At 42.0% G+C, this 25223-nt stretch overlaps 1 protein-coding gene across 1 annotated transcript in view; it reads left to right on the top strand.

Moving 5' to 3' along the window:
* Nucleotides 1-25223, top strand: part of LOC103281095 (unconventional myosin-XV) — a 78304-nt gene that overhangs the window by 49077 nt on the left and 4004 nt on the right. Inside the window, exons 32-54 of the mRNA XM_062964243.1 lie at nucleotides 162-270; nucleotides 376-508; nucleotides 3134-3285; nucleotides 3430-3489; nucleotides 3570-3645; nucleotides 3879-3994; nucleotides 6862-6980; nucleotides 9149-9290; nucleotides 9400-9511; nucleotides 11046-11120; nucleotides 11294-11499; nucleotides 12743-12882; nucleotides 15182-15251; nucleotides 16165-16237; nucleotides 16316-16389; nucleotides 16755-16837; nucleotides 17889-18019; nucleotides 18209-18303; nucleotides 19431-19508; nucleotides 19793-19889; nucleotides 20128-20279; nucleotides 22749-22873; nucleotides 24029-24162. Coding sequence (XP_062820313.1) covers nucleotides 162-270; nucleotides 376-508; nucleotides 3134-3285; nucleotides 3430-3489; nucleotides 3570-3645; nucleotides 3879-3994; nucleotides 6862-6980; nucleotides 9149-9290; nucleotides 9400-9511; nucleotides 11046-11120; nucleotides 11294-11499; nucleotides 12743-12882; nucleotides 15182-15251; nucleotides 16165-16237; nucleotides 16316-16389; nucleotides 16755-16837; nucleotides 17889-18019; nucleotides 18209-18303; nucleotides 19431-19508; nucleotides 19793-19889; nucleotides 20128-20279; nucleotides 22749-22873; nucleotides 24029-24162 — 2552 coding nt within the window. The remainder of the gene's footprint in view (nucleotides 1-161; nucleotides 271-375; nucleotides 509-3133; nucleotides 3286-3429; nucleotides 3490-3569; nucleotides 3646-3878; nucleotides 3995-6861; nucleotides 6981-9148; nucleotides 9291-9399; nucleotides 9512-11045; nucleotides 11121-11293; nucleotides 11500-12742; nucleotides 12883-15181; nucleotides 15252-16164; nucleotides 16238-16315; nucleotides 16390-16754; nucleotides 16838-17888; nucleotides 18020-18208; nucleotides 18304-19430; nucleotides 19509-19792; nucleotides 19890-20127; nucleotides 20280-22748; nucleotides 22874-24028; nucleotides 24163-25223) is intronic.

Here is a 25223-nt window from a genome sequence, read left to right on the forward strand (position 1 = left end):
TTCCTACATGTTCCTCCACTTTTAGACCCTCAAAACCAAAAGAGATGAGATGCTAGAATACGTCCTGGGTGGGTGGATTCTGGGCATTATAGTGGGGAGAGGGGGTACATGACAAATTTGGGAGATGCTGTGAGTTAGATACGCCTGATTGTCTTTTGTAGGAAGGAAGGGGGCAAAGTCTTTGTGAAGAAGATGGATCCTCACGAAGAAGCGTTGAAGATCTTGAAGGGGCAGATGGCCGCCACGGAACCTCCTGCACGGCCCACACCGGTAAAGTTGTTTGGATTGGAAGTCCTGTGCCACAAATGGGTTGAGACCAATGGGATCTCAAAGTGCAAATGTGACTCCATAACGCCCAGATCGGCTTCTTTGCAGACCCTTTGGGAAACGGTTCCGAAGGAGGTGGTGGCCATGGTGAAACCCGTGCCGAGTGCCAAGGCGGTGGTGCCCCCCGCCATCCGCTCATCTCCTCCTGCCATCACCAGATCTTTCCAAGCCGCCTCTCCAGGTAACAAAACATACTTCTTTCCAGATTGGAGTCCTTCCATTTTCTCCAAAGGCTGAATTTTATAGAGCTGGGATCGCAACTCCCCCAAATCCCCATCATCGACATGCAAGATAAGGATTCTGGGTGCTGTTGTGCATGACATCAGGTCCTTTCTGACCTATGGTAATACTAAAGGATTGTCATGGGGTTATCTTCCAGAATGATCACTGACTAATCCCTTCTGATTTATGCTCATCCTAAGGAGAATCTATCCTAAGGTTATTCTCCAGACCAATCACTGACCGATCCTTTCTGACGTTTTGCCCTCCTAAGATGGACCTGTTATGGGTTCTTCTCTAGACTGGTCATCAATCCCTCCTTTCTGAGCTATGGCCATCCTAAGGTGAATCTATCCTAAGGTTATCCTCCAGACCAATCACTTACCAGTCCTTTCTGACCTATTGCCCTTCTAAGATGGACCTATCATGGGTTCTTCTCCAGACCAATGACTGACCACTCCTTTCTGACCTATGGCCATCCTAAGTTAACCTATCCTAAGGTCATCCTCCAGACCAATCACTGACCACTCCTCTCTGACCTATGGCCATCCTAAGTTAACCTATCCTAAGGTTATCCTCCAGACCAATCACTGACCACTCCTCTCTGACCTATGGCCATCCTAAGTGAACCTATCCTAAGGTTATCCTCCAGACCAATCACTGACCACTCCTCTTTGACCTATGGCCATCCTAAGTTAACCTATCCTAAGGTCATCCTCCAGACCAATCACTGACCACTCCTCTCTGACCTATGGCCATCCTAAGTTAACCTATCCTAAGGTTATCCTCCAGACTAATCACTGACCACTCCTCTCTGACCTATGGCCATCCTAAGTGAACCTATCCTAAGGTTATCCTCCAGACCAATCACTGACCACTCCTCTTTGACCTATGGCCATCCTAAGTTAACCTATCCTAAGGTCATCCTCCAGACCAATCACTGACCACTCCTCTCTGACCTATGGCCATCCTAAGTTAACCTATCCTAAGGTTATCCTCCAGACCAATCACTGACCACTCCTCTCTGACCTATGGCCATCCTAAGTGAACCTATCCTAAGGTTATCCTCCAGACCAATCACTGACCACTCCTTTGTGACCTATGGCCATCCTAAGTGAACGGTTGTGACTCATCTGGAGCCTCAGAGTGACTGATGGGGATTATGGGATTCAGGTTCAAGATGATGATATTCAGGTTCAAGATGACTGATGGGAATTATAGGATTCAGGTTCAGAGTGTTCCTGATGTGGAAGATGAGGAGCAGGGAGGCTTTCCCACAGCAGGGAATGGTGTTGATGATACTGAAGATGATACCGATGCTAGCCAGGTGCAAATTGACTCAGGAAGGGAGGACAGCTCCCAGTCTGATAGCATGCAGACAGACGCTAATGCTAACGAGCTGTCTGGCCTTGACAAAATGGAATCTTTAGATCGAGCTGGTCGTTTGGAATTTAGGGTTCGCAGAAGTGTTAGAATAGCAAACAAGAGGGAGGTCAGAGGCCAAAGAAATGCGTTCATGCTGTGCAAAGGGTATTAAAAGAGTGTGCTGAGAGAGGAACCTTTGTCAAAGTAACTTCTTGTTTGAGTTCTTGCTCTTGCTTTCCCGGATTACCTTGCAGCCTTGGTGTATTCATGTTCATCGGACTTTGTCATGCATTAATGGAACTTTGTTTTATGCCTAATTTTTTTTGGATTATTCTTTATAGCCTTGTTTTGCAACCATCTTTTGGAACTTTACTTTTGTTTTTTAAGAACTATTTATTTCCTATTTCCTAATAAACTACAAAAGACTTCGACCTGTGTGCAACCTGGTGTATTGAGCAAGATGAAACTAACCTGAGGTGCAACATGAACCTATCCTAAGGTTATCCTCCAAACCAATCACTGACCGATCCTTTCTGACCTATGGCCATCCTAAGTGAATCTATCCTAAGGTTATCCTCCAGACTAATCACTCGTTGACTGGTCCTTTCTGACCTATTGCCCTCCTGAGATGGACCTATCATGGGTTCTTCTCCAGACTGGTCACCGATCCCTCCTTTCTGAGCTATGGCCATCCTAAGTGAACCTATCCTAAGGTTATCCTCCAGACCAATCACTCGTTGACTGGTCCTTTCTATTGCCCTCCTGAGATGGACCTATCATGGGTTCTTCTCCAGACCAATCACTGACTGATCCTTTCTGACCTATGGCCATCCTAAGTGAACCTATCCTAAGGTTATCCTCCAGACCAATCACTCATTGACTGGTCCTTTCTGACCTATTGTCATTCTAAGATGGACCTGTCATGGGTTCTTCTCCAGACCAATCACTGACTGATCCTTTCTGACCTATGGCCATCCTAAGGGAACCTATCCTAAGATTATCCTCCAGACCCATCACTGACCGATCCTTTCTGACGTATGGCCATCCTAAGTGATCCTATCCTAAGGTTATCCTTCAGACCAATCACTTGTTGACTGGTCCTTTCTGACCTCCTGCCTTCCTAAGATGGACCTGCCATATGTTCTTCTCCAGTCCAGTCACTGATCTCTCCTTTCTGACCTATGGCCGTCCTAAGGTAAATTGACCATGTGTTCTTCCCCAGACTGGTCATTGAGCGGTCACTCGTTCCCAGCCTCGGCTTCGAGGGAATTACCGACGGAAGACGACCAAATCCAGACACGGCTCCACCGCCGGTGCAGCGAGGAATTCTACGCCTATCGCAACGTCTCTTGGAAAATCTATCTCAGGAAAGAGGTACATCCCAACAGGGTCGAAAGTGCTTTGGGATTCGGGGCCTGAGAATACTTTTCTTGAGTCTGACGCGTGCCTTTTTGTTGCCTTTTCACTTGGACCTTACATTTGGAAAACCCTGTCTTTCGCCCTTCCAATTCCATGCAGGTTTTTTATCCCAAGGAGAACATCAACAACCCTCTTCTGCTCGATCTTCTTTTCCGGCAGGTGAGCTCACCTGGAAGTCCTCTACTGTTTTCTTTATAAGGTACCACTTTCTCGGCAATGCGTTTTTTGTCTTCTGGCAGATCTTCAGTGACACCCAGTCCGAGGCCTGCCTGCGCATCACCCAGGACGAGAGGATCCGTATGAAGACTCTCTTTGGTACATCCTCTTGTTTATTTTGTGTCTCTGAATGGCAGAAAGGGGTTGGACTGGATGACCTTTGGGGGTCTTTTCCAACCCTAGTTGAATAGGCTTCCATTGGAGTCTCCTCCTCTGGGAGATCTTTAATCATTGACTGGATGGCCATCTGTCTGAAAGGATGAGATGGTGTTGTCCTGCCTGGACTAGATGGCCTTTGGATGTCCCTTCCAACTCTATTATTCTCTTTGCAGCGGAAAACAAGCTGGACTCCTTCAGTCCGGTGGCTGACGAAAGCGTCAAGAAGGAAATCATAAGCGTCGCCCGGGATGTTTGGGAAGTCTACTTCTCCCGCCTTTTCCCAGCCACAGTATGAAATGTTCCATATATATATATATACTGTATATACTCGAGTATAAGCCTAGTTTTTCAGTCCTTTTTTTAAGACTAAAAAAGCCCTCGGCTTATACTCGGGTGAGGGTCCTGGTTGGCTTATATTTGGGTCAGCTTATACTCGAGAATATATGGTACATTTATTATTTTTCTCTATTATTATTGGAATTATTATATTTATTATTTTTCTCTATTATTATTGGAATTATTACGTTTATTATTTTTCTCTATTATTATTGGAATTATTACATTTATTATTTTTCTCTATTATTATTGGTATTATTACATTTATTATTTTTCTCTATTATTATTGGTATTATTACATTTATTATTTTTCTCTATTATTATTGGAATTATTACATTTATTATTTTTCTCTATTATTATTATTGGTATTATTACATTTATTATTATTCTCTATTATTGTTGCTACTGTCACATTTATTTCACTCTATTTTATTATTATTAATAATACATTTATTATTTCATTCTGATCTTATTATTATTATTACTTTACTATGACACAGCAAACAAGATAAATATGCTGGATTTCGTATCACAAAATCACAAGTCGAACATTTCCCAAGTGTCTAGGACTGTGTGATGTAATAATTATTATTAATATTATAATTATAATTATATTATTATTATAATTATATTATTATTATTATTATTATTATTATTATTATTATTATTATTATTATTATTGCATTTTATATTTTGCTCTATTTATTATTAAATTATTAAGTGGCCTAGGGGATAAAAGCCTTGTGACTTGAAGGTTGGGTTGCTGACCTGAAGGCTGCCAGGTTCGAATCCCACCCGGGGAGAGTGTGGATGAGCTCCCTCTGTCAGCTCCAGCTCCATGCGGGGACATGAGAGAAGCCTCCCACAAGGGTGGTAAAACATCAAAACATCCAGGCAATGTCCCCTGGGCAACGTCCTTGCAGACGGCCAATTCTCTCACTCCAGGAGCAACTCCAGTTGCTCCTGACATGAAAAAAAAAAAACATGTATTATTTTCCTGTATTCATGATTATTATTATTACATATATTATTTTATTCTATTACTATTAAAAGGATACATAAGCACATTTACATTGAAGAAGATGAGAATAATGATTTGATCAGAGTTGGACAGTCTTATCTTAAATTTAAGCTGTATGTAAATATTCAAAAACATTTAACCTACTGATGCCTCAATTAATGTAATTTTATTGGTATCTATTTTTATATCTGAAATTTACCACCCTCGGCTTATACTGGAGTCAATGTTTTCCCAGTTTTTTTCCTGGCAAAATTAGATGCCTCGGCTTATATTCGGGTCGGCTTATACTCGAGTATATACGGTATATGGGTGTGTGTGTGTATATATACAGTAGAGTCTCGCTTATCCAAGGTTCTGGATTATCCAACGCATTTTTGTAGTCAATGTTTTCAATACATCGTGATATTTTGGTGCTAAATTCGTAATTACAGTAATTACTACATAGCATTACTGTGTATTGAACTACTTTTTCTTTGAAATTTGTTGTCTAACATGATGTTTTGGTGCTTAATTTGTAAAATCATAACCTAATTTGATGTTTAATAGGCTTTTCCTTAATCCCTCCTTATTATCCATGATATTCGCTTATCCAAGGTTCTTCTGGCCTGTTTAGCTTGGATAAGTGAGACTCTACTGTATATATAATCTCCTGCCAACCTAGCAGTTCGAAGGAGCCTCCGGTGGCCTAGGGGATAAAAGCCTCGTGACTTGAAGGTTGGTTTGCTGACCTGAAAGCTGCCAGGTTCGAATCCCACCCGGGGAGAGCGCGGATGAGCTCCTCTGTCAGCTCCAGCTCCATGCGGGGACGTGAGAGAAGCCTCCCATAAGGATGGTAAAACATCAAAACATCCGGGCGTCCCCCGGGGCAACGTCCTTGCAGACGGCCAATTCTCTCACTCCAGAAGCAACTCTGGTTGCTCCTCACACGAAAAAAAATTACATGTATTATTTTCCTGTATTTATTATTATTATTATTACATGTATTATTTTACTCTATTATTATTAAAAGACTACATAAGCACATTTACACTGAAGAAGATGAGAATAATGAGTTGGACAGTCTTATCTTAAATTTGAGCTGTATGTAAATATTCAAAAACATTTACCCTGCTGGTGCCTCAATTAATGTAATGTTATTGGTATCTATTTTTGTTTCTGAAATTTACCACCCTCGGCTTATACTGGAGTCAATGTTTTCCCAGGTTTTTTTTAGTGGTAAAATTAGGTGCCTCAGCTTATATTCGGGTCGGCTTATACTCAAGTATATATGGTATATGTGTGTGTGTGTGTGTGTGTGTGTGTGTATATATATATATATATATATATATATATATATATATATATATATATATAGGTAAAGGTTTTCCCCTGACGTTAAGTCCAGTTGTGCCCGACTCTGGGGGTTGGTGCTCATCTCCATTTCTAAGCCGAAGAGCCGGCATTGTCCGTAGACACCTCCAAGGTCATGTGGCCGGCATGACTGCATGGAGCGTCGTTACCTTCTCGCCGGAGCGGTACCTATTGATCTACTCACATTAGCATGTTTTCGAACTGTTAGATTGGCAGGAGCTGGGGCTAACAGCGGGCGCTCATTCCGCTCCCGGGATTTGAACCTGGTACCTTTTGGTCCTCAAGTTCAGCAGCTCAGCGCTTTAACACACTGTGCCACCAGGGGCCCCATATATATATATATATATATATAATCATTGTTACTATATTTATTTATACCTCGCTTATACACAGACATACTACATCAGTGTCCCGTTTCTTCTCTGGCTTCTCTGCCATTGCCTTGCAGGGCAGCGTGGGCACCGGCGTCCAGATCCTGGCCGTCTCCGACACGGGGATCAAACTCCTGCGTCTGGTCAAAGGGACCAACTTGCTTGGAGAACAACTCCGGGTCTTGCGGGGCTACAGGTCAGTCTGCTGGGTTTGTATTTCCGATGCCAGATTCATGGATTGCAGGAGAAGATATTCCACCCAAATATGAGGAAGAACATCCGTATGGTAGAACCTGTTTGCTTCCCTAGGATTCCCTTGGAGTCTCCTCCTCTTGAGCTTTGTTAGGCAGAGGCTGCATGGCCGTTGGTGTCTTTCTTCATGTCAGGATGAGGTTGGATTGGGTATTTGTAGCACAGCAGTAGTTGGATGGAAGCAGTGGAGCGCAGAATGAAGAGACACTTAGAGACGTTGGTAAAACTATTTACAAAGTTTTACTGTATGCAGCAGTAATCAACACAAACAGACTTGCAGACAACAGACGAACACAGGACTGTTCTGTTCTCCAACAGAACTTGACTCAAACTCTAGGCAGACAGAACTCAACTGAACAGAACTGAACTGTTGCAATCGTTATGCACAAACACTTGTGTCTGGATACTCCCTAGTTCAGTGATGGCTAACCTATGAAACGCGTGTCAGCACTGACACGCCTAGCCATTTCTGCTGACACGCTGCCGCCTGCAAATTGATTGGATGACTAATGTCTTTTGTGGCCAAATTTGGTGTGATTTCATCCAGTGGTTTTATTGTTTACTCCATGGGAATTATGCACATTACATTTATATATACAGTAGAGTCTTACTTATCCAACACTCACTTATCCAACATTCTGGATTATCCAACGCATTTTTGTAGTCAATGTTTTCAATACATCGTGATGTTTTGGTGCTAAATTCATAAATACAGTAATTACTACGTAGCATTACTGCATATTGAACTACTTGTTCTGTCAAATTTGTTGTATAACATGATGTTTTGGTGCTTAATTTGTAAAATCATAACTTAATTTGGTGTTTAATAGGCTTCTCCTTAATCTCTCCTTGTTATCCAACATATTCGCTTATCCAACATTCTGCCGGCCCGTTTCTGTTGGATAAGTGAGACTCTACTGTATATAGTATAATTCTATTATTATTCTATTATTATTGTAGTATATTATCATATTATTACTATTATATTATTATTATATTAGTCACTAGCTGTGCCCGGTGGTGGTATTGGTTAAAAATTGTTGTGAAATTTTTATTTGATGTTATTTGTATTTTTTAATTAATTTTATTGTAACTTATCTTTTTTATTTATTATATTTTATTATTTTGTTGTATTATTTTTAGTTATTTTGTTATTATAGTATTTTATTGTATTAATTTTTAGTGTTTTTAATTATTTTAGTGTTTTTTATTATTTTTATTGTATTATTTGTATTTATTTTATTTTTTATTCTTTTATTAAGACTGGGCTGGGTGGGTTGCTAGGAGACCAAGTGGGCGGAGCTTAGCCTTCTAACTGGCAGCAATTAATAATTGTTTTTATCCAATTGCTGCCAGTTAGAAGGCTAAGCTCCGCCCACTTGGTCTCCTAGCAACCCACCCAGCCCAGTCTTAATAAAAGAATAAAAAATAAAATAAATACAAATAATACAATAAAAATAATAATAAAACACTAAAATAATTTCCCTCTAAATAGGACTTTATTTTTCTTTTCTTTTTGTTGTCGGAACCTAGGGGCAAGGATGGTGGGTTGTGTTGCCAAATTTCTAGGTTCTGGGGCTTGTGCTTTTGTTGTTTAGTGGGAGGAACGGACACCATTACTCCTTTATATATATAGATTATTCATGACTACATTGAAACTAGAATAGAGAGAAATCAGTGTGGAAACTGCAAGAGGTACCATAGATTGTTGTACATGGAAATAATGGTAGTAAATAGTTTTTGATTTATTCAATACAGTTATATATTACAATTATATATTTTTGTTATTTAAACTATACATATCGCGAAATTATGGTTTTTTTCCCCTCAAAGTGACACACCACCCAAGTCATGCTAGGTTTTTTGGTGAATTTTGTCATGGTCATCATAACTTCTTAGCAATTAACTCTTTCCACACTATGGTACATTCTGGATGATGCAATCAGTTGCAATACAAGCATGGCACAAATTGCATTTAAACACTATCAGTTCACAAATCCCACATTAACAGGCCTTTGGGTCTCCCTTCCAACTCTAGTTTTGGGTATGCCATTGGGGGTTGTTGACCTTTTTTCCCTTCCCCTCCCACCTCATCCTCTCATTTAACCCCAGCTACGGAGAAATCCTCTTCGTCTCCATCCCTTCCAAGAACATGCTGGAGTTCAACCTCAGCCACGAAAAGCTCATCCTCTTCTCCCCCAAAGCCTCCCAGGTCAAGACCTTGGTTGACTATTTCATCATGGAGCTCAAGAAGGTAGGAGAGTTGTGGTCATTGTTGGGTCGTTGTTGGCCACCTTTTCAGCTGTTTTGGGGTGGTTTCTTCGATTTGGGGTCTCGATATGCCTTTGACTTCCTCCCCTTAGGATTCGCAGTACATGGTTGCTATCAAGAACCACATCAGCGACGACAACAACCTCTTGCGCTTCCACAAAGGAGACATCATTTGCCTTCGGCCCATGGAAGGCTTGGGGCCAGGTGAGAGTGGGCAAAAGAAGTGAATGTGTGGGGTGGATCCCGGGATTTGTAGTTTGGGGAGGCACTCGAGCTCTTGGGGAGACTCTTGTGAAACTACAACTCTCCTGAGTCTGTAGCATTGGATCGTGGCACCAACACCTTGAGAAACTACAACTCCCACGAGTCCATATATAGCATTGAACTATATGTAGCTTTGAAACATGGCACCAACACCTTGAGAAACTACAACTCCCACGAGTCCATATGTAGCATTGAATTATACCTAGCTTTGAACCATAGCACCAACATCTTGAGAAACTACAACTCCCACGAGTCCATATGTAGCATTGAACTATTTCTAGCTTTGAACCATAGCACCAACATCTTGAGAAACTACAACTCCCACGAGTCCATATGTAGCATTGAACTATTTCTAGCTTTGAACCATAGCACCAACACCTTGAGAAACTACAACTCCCATGAGTCTGTAGCATTAGGCCTTGGCATCAAGACTGTGGGAAACTACAACTCACAGAAATCTGTAGCATTGGGCCATGATATCAAGGCCGTGGGAAACGACAACTCCCAGGAGTCTGTATGTAGCATTAGGCCATGGTACCAAGACCATGGGAAACTGCAACTCCCACGAGTACATATGTAGCATTGAACCATATGTAGCTTTGAACCATGGCACCAACACCTTGAGAAACTACAACTCCCATGAGTCTGTAGCATTAGGCCTTGGCATCAAGACTGTGGGAAATTACAACTCACAGAAATCTGTAGCATTGGGCCATGACATCAAGTTCATGGGAAACTACAACTCACAGAAATCTGTAGCATTGGGCCATGGCATCAAGTCCATGGGAAACTACAACTCACAGAAATCTGTAGCATTGGGCCATGACATCAAGTCCATGGGAAACTACAACTCCCAGGAGTCTTTATGTAGCATTAGACCATAGTACCAAGACTGTGTGAAACTACAGCTCCCAGGAGTCTGTAGTATTAGACCATGGTACCAAAACTGTGAGAAACTACAACTCCCAGGAGTTGGTATGTAGCATTGGATATGGTACCAAGACCTTGGGAAACTATGGCTCCCGGGAGTCTGCAGTATTAGACCATGGTACCAAGACCTTGGGAAACTACAACTCCCATGAGTCTATAACATTGGGCCATGGCACCAAGACTGTGAGAAACTACAACTCCCAGGAGTTGGCATGTAGCATTGGATCATGTCACCAAGACCTTGGGAAATGACAACTCACAGGAGTCTGTAGCATTGGACATGGTACCAAGACCTTGGGAAACTACTGCTCCCAGGAGCCTGTAGTATTAGACCATGGTAGCAAGACCTTGGGAAACTATAACATGCATGACGCCATAGCAATTCCTAACAGCCGATAGGTGTTGAAGTCCAAAATACCTGGATGCCCCTAGTTGGCCCATGCCTGCTCTAGGGCCTTGTTTTATCCCTTTGGTGGCATTGCGACTATGTCTGGGTGTTGTTGATCCCTCTCCCCAATGCCCTGGTGGCTCTCCGTCCCCACAGACCGCTACTTCGGCTGCGTGGTGAGGAAGAAAGTCCTGCTCCTGGAGGACGTCAAGAAGGGCACCTTGGACTTTGGTGGGTGCCTCTTCTGCTGAGTGCCGTGGTTTATCTTGCATGATGCAGTGCTAAGATAGCGTCTAGATCAGAGCTTGTGGTTGTGTGCCACCATCCTTGGCTTGCCTTCCCAGTACATTGTGTCCCAATCCTATTACTTACTATTTCTATTACTACTATTCCTATTACTATAGGATGGAAGTTTGGTGCCATCTATGGAAAATCTGGATTTTTCCCTGCTGACTGTGTCCAGCCTGTGGCCGCTCCGGATTTCACACATCTTCCGACAGAGAAGAAGGAAGAACCCAGAGACAAGCAAAGCAAAGTGGCCGCCTCCGCTTCGGTGGCCGTGGCCGTGGCATCGGCAGCCGTGGCACAGGAGCTTGACAAAAAAATTGAGGCAAGTTGACCCACCATGCAACCATTGAGATTCCAATCCAGTTGGCCCACCATGAAACCATTGAGATTCCAATCCAGTTGGCCCACCATGAAACCATTGAGATTCCAATCCAGTTTGCTCACCATTAATTCAGTTACATTATGATCCACCATGTAACCATTAAGATTCCAATCCAGTTGACCCACCATGAAACCATTGATATTCCAATCCAGTTGACCCACCATGAAACCATTGAGATTCCAATCCAGTTGGCCCACCATTAATTCAGTTACATTATGATCCACCATGTAACCATTAAGATTCCAATCCAGTTGATCCACCATGAAACCATTGAGATTCCAATCCAGTTGACCCACCATGAAACCATTGAGATTCCAATCCAGTTGGCCCACCATTAATTCAGTTACATTATGATCCACCATGTAACCATTGAGATTCCAATCCAGTTGACCCACCATGAAACCATTGAGATTCCAATCCAGTTGGCCCACCATTAATTCAGTTACATTATGATCCACCATGTAATCATTGAGATTCCAATCCAGTTGACCCACCATGCAACCATTGATATTCCAATCTAGTTGACCCACCATGAAACCATTGAGATTCCAATCCAGTTGACCCACCATGTAACCATTGAGATTCCAATCCAGTTGGCCCACCATTAATTCAGTTACATTATGATCCACCATGTAACCATTGAGATTCCAATCCAGTTGACCCACCATGAAAACATTGAGATTCCAATCCAGTTCCATGGAGATTCCAATCCAGTTGATCCACCATGCAACCATTGATATTCCAATCCAGTTGACCCACCATGTAACCATTGAGATTCCAATCCAGTTGACCCACCATGCAGCCATTGAGATTCCAATCCAGTTGACCCACCATGCAACCATTGAGATTCCAATCCAGTTTACCCACCATGAAAACATTGAGATTCCAATCCAGTTGACCCACCATGAAACCATTGAGATTCCAATCCAGTTGACCCACCATGAAACCATTGAGATTCCAATCCAGTTGACCCACCATGAAACCATTGCGATTCCAATCCAGTTGACCCACCATGCAACCATTGAGATTCCAATCTAGTTGATCCACCATGAAAACATTGATATTCCAATCCAATTGACCCACCATACCACCATTGTGATTCCATCCAGTTGTTATTTACCAACCAGGTTTCTGTAAAATCCTGAGATAATCACTCTGGGCCCCGATCCTGTGTCCCTTCCAGGTATCTCCATCCGGCAGTGAATACGTAGAAAGTGGAGAAGATGTTGGGGGTGCCAAGCCCAGTGCCCCACCCGGCGGCGGCCCCTTGACCATGCTGGAGTTTGCCAAGAAGTATTTCCGAGAAGGTCCCCGGGCAAAGATGTGAGTGCGTGGCGGGCGGATGGACAGACAGACAGAAAGACAGACGCGGGGACCTGGAAACCCCCTTTCTAGGGCCTCTTGGCACCCGAGGAAGTCGTCTCCTCCTGGTCTCGGTGGTGTCTTCAGTCCGTGCCCACCTCGGCCGGCCACTTAGGTAGAACACCCCCGCCATTGTTTGTGGGCACAACCCCATGCCCTCGGAGGACCCAGAGGTGAGTCGGGTGCCTGGGTCCGTGTCGTGGGCAAGTTGGCTCTTTTTGGAGAATAATAATAATAATAATAATAATAATAATAATAATAATAATAATAATAATAATAATTTCTTACCTGGCTCTCCTTATGACTCGACTTCATGACTCCTCTCTAGGAATCTCTGGATCTCCTACCATTGCACTGGAGGATCTAGATCAGTGATGGGCAACCTTTTGCACTTGGTGTGTCAAAATTCACCAAAAAACCTAGCATGACTTGGGTGGTGTGTCAATTTGAGAAGAAAAAAAACATAATTTCACAATATGTATAGTTTAAATAACAAAAATATATAATTGTAATATATAACTGTATTTAATAAATCAAAAACTATTTACTACCATTATTTCTATGTACAACAATCTATGGTACCTCTTGCAGTTTCCACACTGATTTCTCTCTATTCTAGTTTCAATGTAGTCATGAATAATGAATAATATAATAATAATATAATAGTAATAATTTGATAATATACTACAATAATAATAGAATAATAATAGAATGATATTATATCTATATATAGATATAGGCTAATGGAATCACGGCACCAGACAAAACAACTAAACTAAATGCCCCACAACCTCGAAAATTGACAGCACAACCTCTCATCCACGCCTCTATGTTCATACAACAAAAAGAAAAGAAAAATAAAGTCCTAACCACAGCAACGCGTGGCCGGGCACAGCTAGTCTATATATATAAAAGAGTGATGGCATCACGGCGACCCACAAAACAACAAAACTACAGGCCCCCCAACCTCAAAATTTGACAACACAACGCATCAACCACGGCTCTAGGTTGATACAACAAAAAGAAAAGAAAAATAAAGTCCTAATTAGAGAGAGAGGAATAATTGCTTTTATCCAATTGCTGCCAGTTAGAAGGCTAAGCTCCTCCAACTTGGTCTCAGAGCAACCCAATAAAAAATAATAAAAAACACTAAAAAATAATAAAAAACACTAAAAAATTAATACAATAAAATACTATAATAACAGAAAATAACTAAAAATAATACAAGAAAATAATAAAATATAATAAATAAAAAGATAACTTACAATAAAATTAATAAAAAATACAAATAACGTCAAATAAAAATTACACAACAATTTTTAACCAATACCACCACCACTTTGCCACAGCAATGCGTGGCCGGGCACAGCTAGTATATATATAAAAATGTAATGTGCATAATTCCCATGGAGTGAACAACAAAACCACTGGACCAAATCACACCAAATTTGGCCACAAAAGACATAGTCATCCAATCAATCTGCATGCGGCAGCGTGTCAGCAAAAATGGCTAGGCGTGTCAGTGCTGACACGCGTGTCATAGGTTGGCCATCACTGATCTAGAGCTTCCTATAAAAACTATTTATTCTAATTTGTGGGTTTTCAACTTTCACGATGTTTTGTGCATCTAACCACTACAAAAGTGGGGTTTTCCCAAATACAGTAGAGTCTCACTTATCCAAGCTAAACGGGCTGGCAGAAGCTTGGATAAGCGAATATCTTGGATAATAAGGAGGGATTAAGGAAAAGCCTATTAAACATCAAATTAGGTTATGATTTTACAAATTAACCACCAAAACATCATGTTATACAACAAATTTGACAGAAAAAGCAGTTCAATACACAGTCATGTTATGTTGTAATTACTGTATTTACAAATTGAGCACCAAAATATCACGATATATTGAAAACATTGACTACAAAAATGGCTTGGATAATCCAGAAACTTGGATAAGCGAGGCTTGGATAAGTGAAACTCTACTGTATATCTGCCTTTCCCTATTAATCCATATAAGTGAGTGGAGCGACATTATCTATGGAGGGCAGAAAGGGGAACTATTATTCATAATGTGTGCTGCAGAAATATTTCCTAAGGATCTGGCATTGGGAGGGGATTGTATAGACCAACAATTTATCCAGTGTGGGATAGGAACGGGGCAAGGAGTAAGAAGGAGAAGGAAAACGTCAAGTGGTTATGGCCAAAGACTCAAGCGGTTGCAAGGCCACCAAATGGAAAGTTCATAGTTCGCATTCGTTTCAGGGACCCAGAGAAGCAGAAATCCAAAAGGAGCGAGTCGAAAGCGTTGACGGAGTTGCTAAAATTCACCAAGGTAATGCTTTAGGCTTTCTAAAACCAGAATAATGTCCCTTTTAACTCAAAGATTGGTAGGACTTCAAGGATAGGTTCCAGCACTTTCGAGAGCTCCTTTAAAAAAACAGTCCAAAACCTGGCGAAAATTGATTGACCTACTAACATGGGAAATGTTCCTTTCTGAATGTGCAAAACACCTTACACACTGCTGCACTGAAATGGCAGACAAAGGTTTGAGGAAATGAGACAAAGAGAGTTCCGGTGGCTGTAGAAAAAATGACGTTTGTTCTCAATGGCCAATGAGAATATAGACCCTCCTGTCTCCAGGAAAAAAGGGTACAAGACAAAGGAACACAGATCCTTATATACTATTTCGGTCTGCCTCTATCTACGTCACATAGGTATTATCAATCAACAATTAGTGTCAAAAAAAGTCTTACTGGGCTATCTTTGCATTTTCCTAAAATATAGACTACTTCAAGACCTCTAACCCTCCATTAGGCGTTATCTCTGGAATTTCCTATCTCAGCTTTTAGGGGTTCTCGTTAATTAAGGAGTTCCCACTTATCTTAGCTGTCAGAGACCCATTAGCACTCCCCTCATGGCGCCAGGTCTTATCTTGACATCCCCAAAAGCCTTAATTTGTCTCTTGTCCATTAGCTTATCTATTCTTGTTGACACTTAACATATGTCTCTGGCACTCAGTGAACTTTGGTCTTGCTATGGGTAGACAGTTATTTTGCTGAGCAGAGTGTATTTTTAAGGCTACGCACACAATATTTTCCTATTTCTATTTTTTAACATGATTACATTCAGTATATAGTTTCCAATACAAGTATTATATTTTCCCAATACACCTTCATCAGCACCAGTCCAATTTTGTGACTTTCATGCAGTTATTTTTCTTCTCTTCTTCTTCCTGTCCTGGGCAGAACCCTATCCAAGAATCGCTCATTGAATTTACGGACAGCAGTCTGAACAAACTGGCTTCGGAAGCCTTCCAAGGTGAGAAGGAGCTTGGATATGGGTCCATTAGGCCTTCATACTTCCGGTGATTCGGAATGTCTTTCTTTGCTTTCCTAGCCGTGATGAAGTTCATGGGAGACCTCCCGCTCAAAGGACAGACCGACTTGGATGTGGTCTATGCACTCTTGAAGGTAAATCAAGGAAATTGAACATACTGCAGTTTCGCATCACTTTATACGCCTTGGCTCAATGCTATGGAATCCTGGGAGTTGTAGTTTAGCACTCTTTGGCAGAGAAGGATCAATACTATGTAGAATTACTTCTCTTGGGATTCCATCACCTTGAACCATGGCAGTAACAATGGCGTAGAACTGCATTAATTCAATGGTGAATCAACTGTTGAATCCAACTTGGAGATAAATCCCACTGAAGCCATTTTTTTCATCCCTGTCTTACATGAAGAGGGTAGGTGGTCGAGATGTGGGTTTTTCAAAGGCCAGAGTGAATGTTCCTTGAGATTTCCATCCTTGCATACTTTCTCCCATCTCTTTCTCAGCTCTGTGGAGACCACGAGGTCCTCAGGGATGAAGTCTTTTGCCAGATCATCAAACAGATTACGGACAACACCAGCTCCAAGGCGTACGTGAGTCCTGACAGATGCAAGTCCTGCAATAGTTGAGGAAAAGAAATGGTGCGGGAGGACTTGCTGGTTGTTTTTGTTGTTATTTTCCATATTGAAGACCTTGATTCATGGTGATTCATAGGAGAACTTCAAGGCTCCTGGTCAACATCTTGAAATCCATAGCTTTTTTGGTGGAGACCTTCAATAATAATAATTACTATTATGTTTATTGTGTTATGGAGACCATCAAGAATCCTGATCATTTCATATTTAGCTTCCTTGATAGAGTCCTTCAACCGTCTTTGTCACCAACATCTTGAAACTCATGGCTTCCTTGATGGAGACCTTCAAGGGTCACTGACATCTTGAAACTCATGGCTTCCTTGATGGAGACCTTCAAGGGTCACCGACATCTTGAAACTCATGGCTTCCTTGATGGAGACCTTCAAGGGTCACCGACATCTTGAAACTCATGGCTTCCTTGATGGAGACCTTCAAGGGTCACTGACATCTTGAAACTCATGGCTTCCTTGATGGAGACCTTCAAGGGTCACTGACATCTTGAAACTCATGGCTTCCTTGATGGAGACCTTCAAGGGTCACTGACATCTTGAAACTCATGGCTTCCTTGATGGAGACCTTCAAGGGTCACTGACATCTTGAAACTCATGGCTTCCTTGATGGAGACCTTCAAGGGTCACTGACATCTTGAAACTCATGGCTTCCTTGATGGAGACCTTCAAGAGTCACCAACATCTTGAAACTCATGGCTTTCTTGATGGAGACCTTCAAGGGTCACAGACATCTTGAAACTCATGGCTTTCTTGATGGAGACCTTCAAGGGTCACCAACATCTTGAAACCCATTGCTTTCTTGGTAGAGATATTTTGCTGGACTGTGATCATAAAATCATACTCCAGGACAGAGAGATTCCTAGAGAGGTGTTCTTTTCAGGAATTTCCAGATCCTCCAGCGTGACTCTTTGGTCAATTTCTGCTAGATATCGACCAGAAATATGAAGAACTGTGTCACGTTGCCTGAACTCTTCTCTTTGGGGGTTTTGTGCAGGGAGAGTTGCCAGAAAGGCTGGCGGCTTCTCTACATTCTCAGCGCCTACTACCGATGCTCTGAGGTCCTCAAGCCTTACCTTCTATGGTTCCTCCGGGAGGTCTACAATGATTCCGGCATGCATTTCCAAGGTGAGACATCCCAACATTCCATTTAAAAAGGAATTGTGTTTTGATGCTTGGGTCCAAACTGGAAAGGAACTCCAAAATCTAGCAGCCCTAACATAGTGGGACCCTAGTCTCATAGGACACCATTGTTCTGGGTTGGATCTCTTTCTCAACTCACTTCAATTCTGATTTCTTTTTTGTGACGTTCTCTAGGAATTGCCAAAGCCTGCGAGCAAAATCTGCAGAAAACTTTCCAGTTTGGCGGCCGGAGCGAATTCCCCAGCAGCATCGAGCTCAAAGCCGTGGTGGTGAGTCTGGCTTGGAAATCCATTGGAAGCTAGGGTTGAAGTACGAGGGCTATCCAGAAAGTAGATTACGTTTTGGAATTAAAAATGAACAAAGTATAGGAGAAAACATTTACCATATGCCGTTGAAAGCCAGACCCAAATACCACTTCTCAAGAGTTTGGAAAGTCCTTCCCCACCAAACTTTGCCACGGCTTGCATGCGCTCAACTTTCCCCTATGCTTGTCTTGGATCGCTCTTTTGTTTTGCAAATGCTTGCAAGGAAGATTATGGCGACCGTTTTTTGAGACAGGAAAGGTGTGCTTCTTGCAAAACCTTAGTAGAGTGATCCAGGACGAGTGTGAGGGAAAGTTGAGCTCATGCACATGCGCAGCTGCGGGAAGGGATGCCCACCTGGTTGAGGATGCAAGCCAAGAGGCAAAGTTTGGTGGGGAAGGACTTTCCAAACTCTTTTATCGCTATGAGAAGTGCCTAGATTTCAATGGGGACTATGTTGAGAAGTGGTATTTGGGTCTGGCTTTCAACTGCATATGGTAAATGTTTTCTCCTATACTTTGTTCATTTTTAATTCCAAAACGTTATCTACTTTCTGGATAGCCCTCGTATATAGTTATCGTTCTCCATTAACTGCAATGGCTGCCTCCTGAAGAACTCTGGGATTTGTAATTTGGGGAGGCACTAGAGTTATGAATACAGTCTTCCAGTCCAGACTATACTGAGATCCTTATTTCCCTTTGTTATGAAAATTCCCCACAAATAACAAATATTTAAAAGACAAAACATAAGCAGAGTAGCTTACTCACCACAGCAGGAGGCGAGCAGTGTGGCTGAAGGAATCTTGAGCTTAAAAACAATGGGCAGTTAAAGTTTCAAAAAGTTTATTAAAAACACAAATAAGTTTTTATTAATGCAACATATAATATTTGCCTTTCTTGCCACAGCATCACATTGCTGGCTTGTGTTCCAGGTCAATCCACAATCACCCCAAGGTCCTTCTCGCATGCTGAGCCAGCAGTATTTGAATTGTGTGACCTAAATGTCGAATTGTTGCATATTTCTCTGTTGAATTGGGTTAATTTCAGCCCAGTCCCAACCTTTGACGTTCTGTTCCCCTTCTTCCTTTGCAAAAGGCCGGGCGCAGCTCCAAGCGACAGCTCTTCCTCTTGCCGGGAGGGATCGAAAGGCACCTTAAAATCAAAACTTGTTCGGTGAGCATTAAAAAAGCGAAAATCCTACAAACCGGGAACAGAAAAAAATTCAAATTTGGTTGCATAGTGTAATCTTTGTAGTCAATCTTCCTGCTTTGCAGTGACATTCAGCGCTTTCTCCAGATTTCTCAATGAGTCCGTCGTATTTTAGGCATCCAAGGACGTCGAATGACATGGAAGCATTCTAGGTTGCCCCAAAGTTTTCAGGTTCTGTTAAGGAAATTTATTATTCCAAGTTCTCTGTAGTTCAACAGTGAATCCCTTTGTTTCCTCCACTTTTCTAGGTTGCCCAGGATGTCATAGAAGAGCTGTGCTCCGAAATGGGTCTGTGCCGTCCCGAAGCCATCGACGAGTACATCATTTTTGCCGTCACCAACCGAAGTGAATCTTTCTATTTGCTATATTTTCTATGTATTTATGTATTGATGCTGTCTTTCTCCAAGTCCTCTAGATTTCCAAGTTTTACTCTGAAAGACTCAAACTAAAACCCGGAGCACCACCGTGCTTTTTCAAGTCACAAATGAAAAATTCGTGGATATGGAGATGTATTTCCCAGTGTGCCAAGTGTGCCGTGGACAAGTAGCTACAAACCAAGCTCACCTGAGTTTCTCCTCTGCAGATCAGAACGTGCGTCCTTTGAACAAAAGGGAGTACATCCTCGACGTGGTCATGGAGGTGGACAATAGTTCCATGTTCTGGTACCGGCGCGTCATCTGGGCCCAGCCCTTAAAATTTGACAATGAGCTCTACGTCACCATGCATTACAACCAGGTGAGGCTACAAAGGAACCTTCTTTGGTGCTGAATGCCCCTTGCAAAGTCTGGACTAAGACTCGGAGCAGATTCAGCACTCCACTGGCATGAAAGAAAGGCCACTTAGATCCCGTTCAACTGGAAAGGAGAAATCCACGGTGTTGAAAGTATTTAGAAGGCAGGCACCTTGTAGGCCTGGACTAAGATTCAACACCCCACTGGCATAGAAGTGAGTTAGTCCAAACTATAATGAATGTGTTTAGAGGGCAGTCATTGTGTGAAGTCTAGATTAAGATCTGGAGGAGATTCACCACCACACCAGCATGGATGTAAGGCCGCTTGGACCTGGTCTGGGATTTAATCCAAACTGGAAATGAACTGGCCAAGGTTCTGCATGGGTTTAGAAGATAGCCACCTTGCGAAATCCGGACTAAGCCCAGATTCATCACTCCACTGACAAGGAAGTGAGGCTACTCAGATCTGCTCTGGGTTTTAGTCTAAACGAGGGGTCCCCAAACTAAGGCCGGCGGGCCGGATGGGGCTCTCCAAGGTCATTTACCTGGCCCCTGTCTTAAACTTTAGACTTAGGGTTGACCTAAGTCTACCTGGTCTTTGGACATCTCTTTGCTTACTTATGGTCCTATGAAACTGTCTAGATGGCCTTTGAGGGTCCCCTTCCTTACCTATGGTTTTATGAGATTGTCTAGATGGCCTTTGTGGGCCCCTTTCCTTACCTATGGTCTTATGAAACCATCTAAATGGTCTTTGAGGGTCCCTTTCCTTATCTATGATCTTCTGATATATGGTCTTCATCCCCATCATAATCATAACTATATTCCTCGACCTTTCCTACATTGGTTATACTTCTCCTGGTTACTTGACATTAGCTCAGAGCTCCTCTTATCCCAACTTGACCTCAAACGAATCTGTAGCACTTTATCTACGTTTTGAGTTTACAACCTATGATGTGCACTTTGCTAATCTACTATTACAACCTCACTGTTTTTAAATTCTGTTTTTAATAAGTGTGTTTTTATTCTTTTTGGTTAATGTGCAAATATTACAATTGGTGCATGTTATTGTTTATTGATGTATTGTATATTGTTATTGTTTTGTATTTGATATTTCTGTGAGCCACCCCGAGTCCCCTCCGGGGGAGATGGTGACGGGATACAAATAAATTATTATTATTATTATTATTATATTATTATTATTATTATTATTATTACGAGATCATCTAGATGGCCTTTGAGGGTCCCTTTCCTTACTGATGGTCCTATGAAACCATCTAGATGGTCTTTGGAGGTCTCTTTGCTTACCTATGGTCTTATGAGATCGTCTAGATCAGGGGTCCCCAAACTAAGGCCCGGGGGCCGGATGCGGCCCTCCAAGGTCATTTACCTGGCCCCCGCCCTCATTTATAATATAATATTTTTATATCAGTTTTAATAATATAATATATTATATATAAATATGATAATGATAATATTATCATGTTATACAATGTAATACTAATAATAATACCATATAATAATATTAATTACATGTTATATATTACATATAATATTACAGTATAGTGGTATAGTTCAATATAGTAATATATAATGCTAATATTATGCTATGCTAATAATATAATATATTGTATGTACATACAGCTGCTCTGAGTTCCCTTCAGGGTGAGAAGGGTGAGATATAAATGTAGTAAATAAATGTAGTAAATGAATAAATAAATAATTTTAGACTTAGGCTTGCCCACTTGACTTGAAGGCACACAACAACAACAACAACAACAACAACAATCCTAATTAACTTGACTATCTCATTGGCCTGATAGGTTTATGTTGGTTAAAATTGTTTTCATTTTAAAATATTTTATTGTTCTTTCATTGTTGTTGTTGTTTTGCACTACAAATAAGACATGTGCAGTGTGCATAGGGATTTGTTCGTATTTCTTTGATAATTTGGCCCCTCAACAGTCTGAAGGATTGTGGACCGGTCCCCTGCTTAAAAAGTTTGAGGACCCCTGGTCTAGATGGTCTTTGAAAGTGTCTTTGCTTAGCTACGGCCTTATGAGACCATCTAGATGCCTTTTGAGGTCACTTTCCTTACCTATGGTCCTATAAGACTGTCTAGATGGCTTTTGGGGGTTTCTTTCCTTACTGATGGTCTTATGAGACCATCTAGATGGTCTTTGGAGGTCTCTTTGCTTACCTATGGTCTTATGAGATCATCTAGAATCTAGTTTAGACTCTAAACTGAAAAAGAGCCATCAAAGGTGCTGAACTTTGCCGGAGTGGATTCACCACCCCATTGGTATGGGATCCACCAGAGCATAGTGTCTGGAGAAGAATAATAAAACAGACCCACTATCCGTGTGGGGTACGTTCCTGAACTTACCAGGGAAACAGGAAAACATAGGTAATCACAAATGTATAGCTTCTACAACTCCCCTCATCCCTAACCCAGGTTGGTCTCTCTTTCTGCTCAGGTCCTGCCGGATTATCTCAAGGGTCTTTTCAACACCATCCCACCGAGCGAGCAGCAGTTTCAGCAAGTCTCCCGACTGGCCGCCCTCCAACATCGGGCCAAGGACCGCGTCTACTTGCCAACCCTGTAGGTCCAAAGGCCAAACACAGGGGGTGTAAAGAGCTATGAACGACTGAGGCTCTTTCAGGCAGGGGGGAAATCTTTTAATCCCACCGCTGCCACCAAATTGCAAAGATGTCAGGAAGGGGGGAGAAATCTTTTTTAAAAACCCACCACTGACACCAATTGCGGAGATGTGGAGGAGTTTCTATTAATTATATTTATATTGTTGTTATATATTTTATATCCGCTGCCACCAGTTATTAAAGATGTTTATAATGCGGCCACCAGATGTTAAGGGGATTATCAACTCTTGCCACCACTATAGAAGATGTAGCCACTGGCTACTTAGAGAGGAAACTTTTTAAATTTTATTTTTCTTCTTCCTTGTTTGCTTTTGATGGTAATATAGATTTCAGAGACTGAGATGTTATAAAGAACAATAACATGTTTATTCAGGCATAAGCTTAATGGTTACAGTAACTTCTTTAGAGGCACTTAGATTAACAGTTGCAAAGCTATATTGAGACGTTTCAAACTTTAAAATACTACTTCCTCCTGCTTTAACCTGTAGTCACCCTGTGAATTTCAATCACAGACTATCTGTTCCATATCTGGAAACAGACTACCTTAAAATAAGCCACCAAACTTATTTTAAATTGACTCAAAATGAAACATTTGAGCCACCCTGATCCTCCAACTGAGAATCAGTCTTTCCTGTACTTCAATAGAGCACAGACTAGCCACTTTTTAAAACATTCCCTCCTTTTTCTCCAAATAGCGGTTGGCTCCGCCCTCATTACTATGGCAACCTGCCTCAGAATGCTGAGCTGGCTACTGGTAACTCTAATACTTACCCTTTCAAACATAGTTAAACATGACTTTTAAAAAGCAATTAAACATGACATCTGTAAACTAAAAAAATTCACACTTCGTTACAGGGGGTAATTCAGAGGAAGAGCGGTGTGGGGGTATCAAACAAAGGGTGCATCTATTCCATAGAATCAATGCAGTTTGGCACCACTTTTGGAGCCTGCCTTGCCCAAGGTTGCTGGGGCCATATGTAACTCCAGTGATTCCGTGGCAGTTAAAGCAATGTTGTACTACATTAACCCTCCAGTGTAGATGCACCGATGCTCCCCGTGTGACTTTTCTCCTTGCCCTTTCCTTCCCTGCTCCAAGACGGGAGGTCCAGGACTACATCCCGCCCCAGTTCTTGCATCTGCAGAAAGCTCAAGCTTGGCTTGAAATGGTCACGCAACACATCCATCAAGCGCAGGCCCTGAGCATGCACCAGGCTCGTGCACAGTTCCTAGGTAAGAGCTCACCTGGAAGTCTTGCTAGAGACACTGAGTAGAGACATTTGGGGACTGAACTTGCTTCTGTTGGAAAGAAAGGGGTAGACATAAAGATTCCAATGGGCCACAGATATCCCAACAAGCAGACATCAAAGACAGGATACGTCATAGGAAGTGCAAGTGGGGCCCTTAGAGCTCCGCGGAGCATAAGTTGGGAACCACAATCTATGTATATCCCATGTTTGTTGGAGACTAGCCCGGAGGGGAAGTAAAGGAAAGAATTCCAGGAGAGCAATAAAACAAGTGTTTTATTATTATCACAGCTGATGATAAGGCGAAACAGCCGTAGGTACCCATTTGTGGGTCCGTACTACGCAACGTGTGTATAGCAAAGAATTTATACCTCTTGGCTTATCTGAAATTGACCAAGGGCTGAGGGTCTTCCCCACCTTCCACACCTACTTTGGTACAAGTGATACCAATGACCTAACATGTTTACTCTGAGCTTTCTTCTCTCTCTGGATCTTCCTGAAGAAAGACACCAGCTCACAGGAAGGTAGGGGCATAGGTCTTGTGTTGCACATACTACTTTGGTTCATACAAAGTGCTTTTATTGTCTATATAAAGGCTATATGATATATGCAGAGGCAAAGCTATGTTAGGCAAAAGTTTACTATTTTCTGGCTTATGGTCCCTAAGGTTAAGGTTTTCCCCTGACGTTAAGTCCGGTAATGTCTGACTCTGGGGGTTGGTGCTCATCTCCATTTCTAAGCCGAAGAGCCGGCGTTGTCCGTAGACACCTCCAAGGTCATATGGCCATTGGCATGACTGCATGGAGCGCCGTTACCTTCTACTCACATTTGCATGTTTTCGAACTGCTAGGTTGGCAGGAGCTGGGGCTAACAGCGGGCGCTCATTCCGCTCCCGGGATTTGAACCTGGCACCTTTCGGTCCGCAAGTTCAGCAGCTCAGTGCTTTAACACATTTCACCCTAAATGTTCACATTTATGGCATGACATCAGAGTCAGGACATTTAATCCTCAAAATGGTTTACACCCCACCCCAAATCCCTCTCTCTC

The sequence above is a fragment of the Anolis carolinensis genome, unplaced genomic scaffold (assembly GCF_035594765.1).
Source record: "Anolis carolinensis isolate JA03-04 unplaced genomic scaffold, rAnoCar3.1.pri scaffold_13, whole genome shotgun sequence".
Classification (NCBI taxonomy): domain Eukaryota; kingdom Metazoa; phylum Chordata; class Lepidosauria; order Squamata; family Dactyloidae; genus Anolis; species Anolis carolinensis.